General features: G+C 36.9%; 1 protein-coding gene across 1 annotated transcript in view; it reads right to left on the reverse strand.

The window, feature by feature from the left end:
- Positions 1-10,895, reverse strand: part of LOC106871808 (zinc finger protein 850) — a 61,564-nt gene that overhangs the window by 27,619 nt on the left and 23,050 nt on the right. Inside the window, exon 2 of the mRNA XM_052970182.1 lies at positions 4,419-6,447. Coding sequence (XP_052826142.1) covers positions 4,419-6,147 — 1,729 coding nt within the window. The 5' untranslated portion in view covers positions 6,148-6,447. The remainder of the gene's footprint in view (positions 1-4,418; positions 6,448-10,895) is intronic.

Genomic DNA, 10,895 nt, shown 5'->3' on the forward strand with positions numbered 1-10,895 from the left:
GAGTTTCATGTTCCCGTTCATCGGACAGTTTTGTTAGAAATGGGAAAGGAATAACAATGCAATCAAAAGTGATATAAAATTTAAAACACAAGGATCCGTTTGATTGGTTGTTTCAAATAATGGTCATGGATGCGTAATGAACAAAACAAATGAATTTAATATAGATTCATCCTATTTTTAAAAAATATCGAAGAAAACCTTAAATAGAAAAATGGGCTCAAAATACATATTGTAAATAATTAATTATATTCGAATTAACACATTAAAATCAAATCAAATAAAATCAAATCAAATAAAATAAAATATAAGCTGCATTCAAAATAAAATAAAATTACAATAGCATATACGCATACTAGGCTATCCACAACATATATATATGTATATATATACATCAAAATACACAGATGCATACGCACAGACAATCTACTTATATAGGTATATATTTGCAAGGCACAAATATATACATGAATACAAATTTATACACATATACATACACACGTATTATAGTTTGCGCACGAAAAAACTTATGCGATGGTAACAAAAATTGTATCTTAAGCTGTGGAGTGGGGGGGGGTAAAGAGTAACGTATCTATAGTAACGTTATTAATATAGAAAAGGGGGAAAGTGTGGTTGTCATGAGGAAGGAAAGGAAGAAAGAAAGAGAAAAAGAAAGAAAGACAGAAAAGGAAGAAAAGAGAGAAAGGTGGGAATGGGAAGAAAGAAGTAGAGAGAGAAAATGAGCAAGAACGTATGTATATAGTAAACCTGCATAAAATTTAGACTGCGTATATATGTGTATACAAAAATGTATATAGCCTCACGTATATAGATACATATGTGGATATGTACGCAAATACTCGCGAACATAACCGTATACATGCGTATGCACACATTCAAGTATGTGTGAGTGTGAACCTAAGCGCACATTCCCATATATAACATAGATGCACACACGCGAATAGATGCATGTATGTGTAAATAAATATAAGCATATACTCTTACCCATGTATACACAAAAACATACACGCACGAAACTGCATATGCACAAGTGCAAACCCAGGCCCTATATGTGAGCGCAGACGCACGCATATGAATACGTAAGTGTTGTTACAATACAGACATCTACATAAAAAACCCTTTTAGATCTCAGCGTATATATGCAGACAACTTTTTAAGAAACTGCTGGGTGTATAAAAGTTAAAATCGGGCGAAAATACATGCATAATAGAATTCAATATGTCGAATCGTCCATAAAAATGGTAAAATTTGCATACAAAGTGTTTTAAAATAAATAGAAGAGAATGAAGTAAAAAGTAAAAACAAGAGAGAAGAAAAAACTATGTATATAACAGTTGAAGGTTTTCTTAAAATGACGTAGGGGTCTATACAAAATTCTTACAACGCTAAATAAATCATTTATAATGCGGTACCAATCCAATAGTAAGGAGTCAAACATTATCAAAAAAATATATATATAGGCGAAGGAGTGGCTGTGTGGTAAGTAGCTTGCTTACCAACCACATGGTCCCGGGTTCAGTCCCACTGCGTGGCACCTTGGGCAAGTGTCTTCTACTATAGCCTCGGGCCGACCAAAGCCTTGTGAGTGGATTTGGTAGACGGAAACTGAAAGAAGCCCGTCGTATATATGTATATATATATGTATGTGTGTGTATATGTTTGTATGTCTGTGTTTGTCCCCCCAACATCGCTTGACAACCGATGCTGGTGTGTTTATGTCCCCGTAACTTAGCGGTTCGGCAAAAGGAGGCTGATAGAATAAGTACTAGGCTTCCAAAGAATAAGTCCTGGGGTAGATTTTCTCGACTAAAGGCGGTGCTCCAGCATGGCCGCAGTCAAATGACTGAAACAAGTAAATTAATAAAAGAATACTATCCATACGGTATATTACTTGCCAACATTTTAAATTTGGAGGCATGTCTACATGCATTTAAAAGTTCGCGTCTTTGGTTTAGCGCCTTCTTATCTTCGAATAAAATATTCAGTTTTTCCAATAAACAAAGATCGCATTTCAATGGTCTTTTATGGGCACTGTGTCTGTAAGGTGATGCTCTACCTAAAATCCTCTATGTCACGTTGAAAGGCTGGGCTCCATTTTCCTTTAATTGCCAGACGTATTTTGCCAGGCTATCTAAAAGAATTTTTGTGCGAATACAGCCTGGTTTTGAAAGAATTTTCTGTAGCCCCTGTATAAGTTCTATAATCGTGCGAGCCTTCTATCTGGACTTTGGCCCTATATACGATACCAAAGGTAGTGTGTTGCTTACGGGATGGAACAACTAAATTATATATATATACCCAAGTGATATGTTGTTATATTGTTTGTTCTAGACAACATATATACACTACCTTATATAAGGGCCTTTCCCTTGGAATGAAAGGCAGATTGTATGATACCTGTGTGCAGTGAAACATGGGCTGTAACCACTGAGGATACACATAGGCTGGAATGAAATGAAGCTTGTATGATTTGCTAGATGTGCAATGTCAGTGTGCATGTATGGCAGAGTGTAAGCACCTTGAGAGAAAATTCAGATGTGGTGTGCAAGAGAGACAATTGTGCTGGTATGGTCATGTGATGCATATGCATGAGGATAGCTGTATAAAGAAATGCTGATCTTTAACTGTGGAGGGAACTTAAGGAAGACGTATATCCGAGAAGACATGGGACAAGGCGCTGAAGCATGATATTCAAACGTTGAGCTTCACAGAGGTGATGACAAATGACTGAAACCTTTGGTGATATGCTGCCCTTGAGAACACTCATCAAGCCAGCGTTACATAACTGGCACCCATGACAGTGATACATAAAAGCAGCTGTGCCAGTGGAACATAAAAAGCACCCATTACACTCTTGAAGTGGTTGGCATTAAGAAGGGCATCCAGCCATAGGATGCATGCCAAATCAGACTGGAACCTGGTGCAGCTCTCTGGTTTACCAGTTCCATCTAACCCATGCCAGCATGGAAAGCAGACACTTGATGATGATGGTGTTATATAGATACATACAGCTGATATATTGTCATATTTACTCTAAATATCATATTTACACTACCCTACAACTGATGTGTCCATATAGCATTTGCACTCACAGAACTAGGTTTCTGGGTGGTCCTCAGTGTGAGAAAACCACAAGCTAGTGACAAAAGCTTTCTCCATTCGCAAACACTATATATTCTCTAAGCGACAGTCACTGATCTCGTATAGAGAAAAACAAATTGTGTGTTGATAATTACTGGAAAAGATGTTTCTCTGGGGCTAAAATAACAGTAACAGTGTCCTTTATAGCACTGCCACATTCTGTTGGCATATAAACGTTACTACTTGGTACTATTACTGTATATCTCTCACTCAGAGATTTAAAACAAATTGTTTTGCTCTTTACGATATCAGCAACTGTGTGTCACTTAAAGAATATGTAGTATTTGCGAGTGGAGAGAGCTTTCATCACTAGCTTGTGGTCTTCTCACAGTGAGGATGAGTAACCACTCAGAAACCTAGGTCTGTGAGTATCACTTAAGGCTAGAGATGGGAGCAATGACATCCCTTACAAATGCTGTATGGACACAAATTGTGTGTCGATAACCAGCTGGAAAAGATGTTTTCCTGGGGCTAAAACAACAGTAATATCATCTTTTATAGGACTGCCACATTCTGTTGGCATATAAACTTTACTATTCAGTACTGTTACTGTATATTTCTCGTTCAGACATTGAAAACAAATCGTTTTTCTCTCTATATATATATTTTCTAATCACTGTTACAAAATATGTGATACCTGATGTTTTTATTTTGTTTATGTTGACCGTAGTTTAAAAACCTGCATTTGTGACACTTTATCATCTATGATTTCTTGAACAAATAGGTGAGTGGCAAACAGGTAGAAAAGCATAGGTTTCCTTACAACCTCCCAAGTGTTGATTCTATGAGAAAATGCACCCAGGATACTGTGAAATTATTGGTAGTGGGAAGGACATCTGCCCATAGAAACTAAATCAAAATTACATGTACAAGTGTCAGTCTATGATAGCAGTGACTCTTAATAAGAACTGACTTGGACCATGATCCTTCCAACCCATGCCAGGTTGGAAAGCAGATGTAAGACGCTGACAATGATGAGTATTCTGAAATAATGACTTTATTGTATTATCACAGTAGTAAGTTATGTCATCAGAGTTGTGGTTATATAGTTTGGGAGGTTGTTATCATACTGTTACTTCTTTCTAGTGTCAATACATTTAAGGTTATATATTTCTTCATGGAATTTATGGTATTATGTTTATTGGACTGTATGAATATACAGGAGTCATTAAGTGATGTCTTTAAGAGAATATATTACCACATATCACAGGAATATAACTTCTCTTCCATATGAATGTGTTTGTGTATATTTAAGTTACTATTAATATTGAATGATTTACCACAGACATCACAGTGATATGGTTTTTCACCTGTATGAATTCGAACATGTTTATTTAAGACATCACTAACGGAGAATGATTTACCGCAGATATCACAGTGATATGGTTTCTCCCCAGTATGAATACGTCTGTGTTTAGTTAAATCTCCCTTTCCAGAGAATGATTTAGCACAGATATCACATTGATATGGCTTTTCTCCAGTATGGGTACGTTTGTGTTTAGTTACATCACTATTTTGAGAGAATGATTTACCACAGATATCACAATGATATGGTTTTTCTCCTGTATGAGTACGTTTGTGAATAATTAAGTGACTTGTTTGAGAGAATGATTTATTACAGATATCACAGCCATATGGTTTCTCTCCTGTATGAGTATGTTTGTGAATAACTAAGTGAATTCTTTGAAAGAATGATATACCACAGATATCACATTGAAATGGTTTCTCACCTGTATGAATATGTTTGTGAGTGGTTAAAGTACCTCCTTCAGAGAATGATTTACCACAGATATCACAGTGATATGGCCTCTCTCCTGTATGAGTATGTTTGTGTCTAGTTAAGCTGCTTCCTCTGGAGAATGATTTACTACATATATCACACTGATATGTATTTTCTCCTGTATGCATTTGTTTGTGAATAGTGAAGTGACTTCTTACAGAGAATGATTTACCACAGGCATCACAGTGATATGGCTTCTCTCCTGTATGAATGCTTTTGTGAATATTTAAGGCATTTCCATTAGAGAATGATTTACTACAAATATCACAGTGATATGGCTTCTCTCCTGTATGAATTCGTTTGTGTCTAGTTAAGCTGCTTCCTCCAGAGAATGATTTATTGCAGATATCACAGTGATATGGCTTCTCTCCTGTATGTGTACGTTTGTGGGTAATTAAGTGATCATTTACAGAAAATGATTTACCACAGATATTACACTGATATGGCCTCTCTCCTGTATGAATATATCTATGCCTAATCAAGTGACCTTTTTGAAAGAATGATTTACCACAGATATCACAGTGATATTCTTTCACTCCTGTATGAATATATTTGTGTTTAGTTAAATTACTTCCTTCTGAGAATGACTTACCACAGATTTCACAGTGATATGCCTTCTGACCAGTATGAATGCGTTTGTGGGCAATCAAGCTGCTTCCTCCAGAAAATGATTTACCACAGATACCACAATGATATGGCTTCTCTCCTGTATGAATTCGCTTGTGAGTAATTAAGTGATCCTTTTGAGAGAATGATTTACCACAAATATCACAGTGATATGGCTTCTCTCCCGTATGAATGTGTTTATGTCTATTTAGGGTATTTCCTTGAGAGAATGATTTACCACAAACATTACAGTGATAGGGCTTTTCTCCTGTGTGAATGCGTTTGTGAGTAGTTAAATCACTACTACGAGAGAATGATTTAGCACAGATATCACAGTTATATGGTTTTTCTCCAGTATGAATACGTATGTGCTTAGTTAAATCACTACTTCCAGCAAATGATTTACCACAGATATCACAGTGATGTTTCTCTCCTGTATGAATATGTTTGTAACTTGTTAGATAACCTTTCTGAGAGAATGATTTTTTAGAGATATCACAGCTGTATGATGATTTTCCTTTTTCTTCCAGTATCTCATTAGGAAAATCAATCCTTTTAGACTGTGTTTTACCATAAACCTGAGCCTCACATAATTCCATCATTTTTTTTCTCTTACTGCAATATACAGATATTTTTCTTATTTTCCTTGTTACATTTTATTCCAAACAAATATTTCTTCTGCTATATTTGTATAAACTGTTTTATTTCTCTATATCTGAAGATGCTGCAAACTCTTTTGTAACTTGGGACAATTTTGATTAGATTTAAACTAATCTTGTACAGATTCTACACAGTAATTCCACTACATATTTATATAAAAAAAAAGGTTCTATTTTTTCTGTTTAGATATTGATGATGTATTTGATGTAAAGAGTTCTTTTAATCCAATGATACCTGATATTCTGAAATAAAAGAGAAAGAGTATAAGATATGCAAAATATTCAAAATTCAATAGTAGACATTTTACTCCATTTCTATATTGATAAACTATACATATAAACATTTATCTCAACAGTTGAATTATTTCTTAATTTGTTAATGCAGTTCAGTTTTGTACCAGGAAGAAGTACTACCAATGTTATTTTTTAAGTCAAACAACTACAAGAATAGTATTTAGCTCAGAGTAGACCATAGTACTTGTCACTTACTGACCTGGAAAAGCCTTTGACAGAGTCCCTCGCTCTGTAATGTAGTGGCCTCTGAGGAAGGTAGGGGTAGAAAAATAGTTTATGAAAATCATACAAGTCATGTACAGGGGTGCTGTCAGTAAAGTGAGAGTTAGCCATGAGTATACAGCGAATTTAGTATACAGGTAGGCTTCACCAGAGATTAGTTCTCAGTCCCCTCCTATTTGTCACTGTCTTCCATGCCACAGCAGAGGAATTTAAAACAGGTTGTCTCTGGGAACTAATATATGTTGATCTCATTCTCATAGCAGAATCTGTAACTGAAAAGAAATTCCAGATGTGGAAGCAAAACTTGGAATAACAAAGACCAAAGCTCTAGTAAGCAGGAAAACAGGCAGAATTCTACCCACTTCAGGTAAATGGCCTTGCTCAAGATGTAGGAAAGGTGTAGGTAGGAATTCCATACAGTGTATCCACTGCTAGCTATAGATATACAAGAGGTGCAATGGCATCACAGAAAGGTTAAGAGAGAAAGTAGTGTTTGTATGTGGAAGAGGCATAGGTGCCTTAAAGAGTAAGGATATACAGGAAATTGATATTCTCAAATGCTCTGGAAGCTTCTTAGAGGTAGTAGATAGTTTCTATTATCTTAGGTGGCCTAATTAGCAATGGAGGGAGGATGTTCTGAAAGTACAGTAGCTAGAATAAGAATAAGATGGAGAAAATTCAGAGAGCAATTACCTCCGTTGGCAACAAAAGGTCTCTCTCTTCAAATAAAAGGCAGATTGTATGATGCTTGTGTACAAAAAGCAATGCTGAATATAGTGAAACATGGGCTCTAAATGCAGAGGACATGTGAAGACTTGAGAGGAATGAAGCTGTTCATTCCCTTAGATGTGCACGTATAACAAAGTGCTAATGTATTGAGAGAAAAGTTAAGTATAAGAGGAGTCAGGTGTAGTATACACAAGAGATGTGCTCGTAAGGTAATAATGATGCACATGGATGAAGGCAATTGCATGAAGAGGTGCTGACTGTTTAAAGTGGTTGGAACTTGTGGAAAAGAGAGACCCAGGAAGACATGGGTTGAAGTATTGAAGGCTGATTTCAAGATGCTGAACCTTATAGAGGAGATGACAGAGGATGAAGATAATAGGTGATTTGCTGTGCTCATGAAGATACATCAATCACAGCAAAAATGATTTCCTAAAATGACTTATAAATAAGGAGCTTTGCTTCATCTCCTCCCTCACTCTGATCCATTAAACATTCCTCACAATTCTCGTCCCCTTACAATTATCACTACACCATCTATGGTACTACTCTGCTGCTGTAATCACTTGAGAGCAGAATTGGCACATATTACATTTCCCCCTTTCTGCTTACCTTCATCCCTCCTCCCCTCCCCACTGGAACCACTTCCATTGCTTATCATCATCCCTATCACACTATTTCTGCCAATCAACTCCTTTTGTGCTACTGATCTCTTTCTTCTGCTATATTCCATTCTTAATACATCTCTTATTTGCTATTATTCTCAATGTTCCCTCATTTCTATCATCAGACACCAATTACTATAGCACCCTCTATACCTCTGTATCTCCCTCTCCACAACCTTGCACCGTCAAACATATAGAGAGTGGACATTAAATGATGATGATGACTATATGACTTTGTGTAAAATCTACAAATTTGCAAACTATAGCTACACCTTCACATTATATAATATTGTTACATAATAGCATTGTAAACAATAATAATCTCTCTGCAGAAACATCCTTTGTTGTTGTTGTTTAGCCCAAGAGCTAGGTTACCTACAGCAGAGAAGACCTATTCTTCTTTTTCTTTTCAGGTATCATGTATCTATTACAACCTTGTGTGCTGTTTCTCAAAATTTCTGTTGCTAGATTAATAACTTCAGTGAGTTTGGATTGAGGGAGGTCATATTTTTATATCCTTGAGCTTGTTCTCAATGTTGATGAGGGTTGTATTATATGATAGAATTCCTTTGAGTACCTGTGTTTCCATGACAATAGGGGTTTATCTTTGGCTAGGTATTTCTCCTGAAGTTGCCATACCAGGAACATAGGGCACAAAGTCGAACTGCATCTCATCTAAATAGACTCTCTCCTTAATTAGTTGAGCTATGACACTCTCCATGACCTTCATTACCTGATCCAGCAGTTTGATACCCTGTAGTTATTTCTATCTAAAGCATCACCTTTACCCTTGTAGCAGTTGACTATGGTGTTGCTATGCCAGTCATTGAGTATGACTCCTTCGTGAACTAGCTGGTTTGCAATACAGGTGACTAGGCCATAACCCACACTACCAGATATTTTAAGTATCTCAGCATACTCTCTTCAAATAACACTTTCAAAAGTTATGAAGCTGGTCTTCATCACCATGCTTTGTTGATCTTTCTCTTTCTCTCTCTGGATGTTAAATGATGATAATGATACACACACACATATATATATACATACCAGGTTTTGCAAAAGTCCTGTCATACTCATTAGAACACTCTCAATAAAGGACACAACGATAGTTTTGATGCAGTTAGACATGTTTTTATTGTTTTAACATATAAATATGTTTAAATATCAATATTAATCAATGTGGCTGCTTATTGATGACCAGATCAAACATGAAAGTTTTTCATCAGAAAGAATGAGAATTTGATTTTCATGACAAAAGTTGTTAAGAAGGTGACGACAGCACTCCCAACATTGTTCTTGCATACTTTTGGTAAGCAGAGGCTTTTCTATGCACCTCAAGCTCTTGTAGCCCTCCTCCATCACAGCCCTGGACACCATGTTCTTTGCAAGCGCAGTTATTTTGAGCTTCAGATCATTTAAGTCCTCCCACTGAATTACACTCCCTTCTACATACCTGACAGATATGATTAGTATGGTGTAGCACCACCACCATCAGCGGCCTGGTTGTCAATCATCTATCTCACTTTATGACTATGAAGATGACTCTTGAGTCCAGCTTTACTGAGGCAGGGTCTTGCACAGACACTGTAGGTCAGCATCATAGGAAGACTCTTACCATCTGGAAGTGCAACAGCAATGCCCTTCCTGAAATCCCTCCTTACTTTCTCATGCGCAACTCGAGATTTCTCAGAAGTAGCTGTCCCCTCGTGCACAATCCTTCTCCATCACCTACAGTCAATAGCTATGACCTCCCATGTGTCAGGAGAGATGCAAGCATTTCTTAAGAAAGCCTTCAGCAAGTCCTTATACCTCTTTTTTAGTTTATGTGGAGGTCGTTCTCCTTTAGCTAACTCTCCATAAAAGAGTTGTTTTGGCATGCTTGAATCCTTCATCCTGACCAGATGACCACTCCATCTGAGCTTTTGCTTTAACACAAGAGCTTTCCAATATTTCAAGATCACTGATGCAGTCCTCCCACTTAATGCCATAGATCCGTCTGAGACACATCTGATGGAAACGTTCCAGTTGTTTAAGGTGGTATCGATACGTGACCCACTTCTCGCAGGCATAAAGAAGAGAAGAGAGTACACACACACCTTGTACACCTTTATCTCTGTCTTCCTGCATATGTCTTGCTGACTCCAGAGACGCCTTTCTAGCCTTCCGAAAGCATCACTTGCTTTCCTAATTCTGTATGGAATTTCATTATCCAAATTGCCATATCTATTAACGGTGCTTCCCAGGTAGACAAACTGATTGACTACACCAAGTCATTTACCATACACATAGATATTTGGTTCAATATACTGCTTACCAGGGGCAGGTTGGTACATGAGAACAGTTTTCTTGAGACAGACTGTCAATCCTAAGGCAGTGGAAGCATCAGAGAATGCATTCAAAATGTGTTGCATATCAATCTCTGTGTGCGCTACTAGATCACAATCATCTGCATACAAAAGGTCTCTTATGATAGAGGTAAATACCTTTGTTTTTGCAGCAAAGTGCCTGATATTAAATATGCTGCCAGAGGTTTGATAATGGATGTAAACACCATATCTGCAGTTTCTGAATGCAATACAGAAAACCATCACAAAATATATGGCAAATAGGGTTGGTGCCAGAATATCCCCATTTCACTCCATTTTGTATTGAGATAGGCTCCGACATTTTACATCTAACATTAACTCCACCCTTCATGTCTTCATGAAAAGACCTAACCAAAGCAAGGAACTTTTCAGGACAACCAAGTTTCTGGAGGACTTTCCACAGTGCACTTCTATTAAC

This window comes from Octopus bimaculoides, chromosome 8 (genome assembly GCF_001194135.2).
Source record: "Octopus bimaculoides isolate UCB-OBI-ISO-001 chromosome 8, ASM119413v2, whole genome shotgun sequence".
NCBI lineage: Eukaryota > Metazoa > Mollusca > Cephalopoda > Octopoda > Octopodidae > Octopus > Octopus bimaculoides.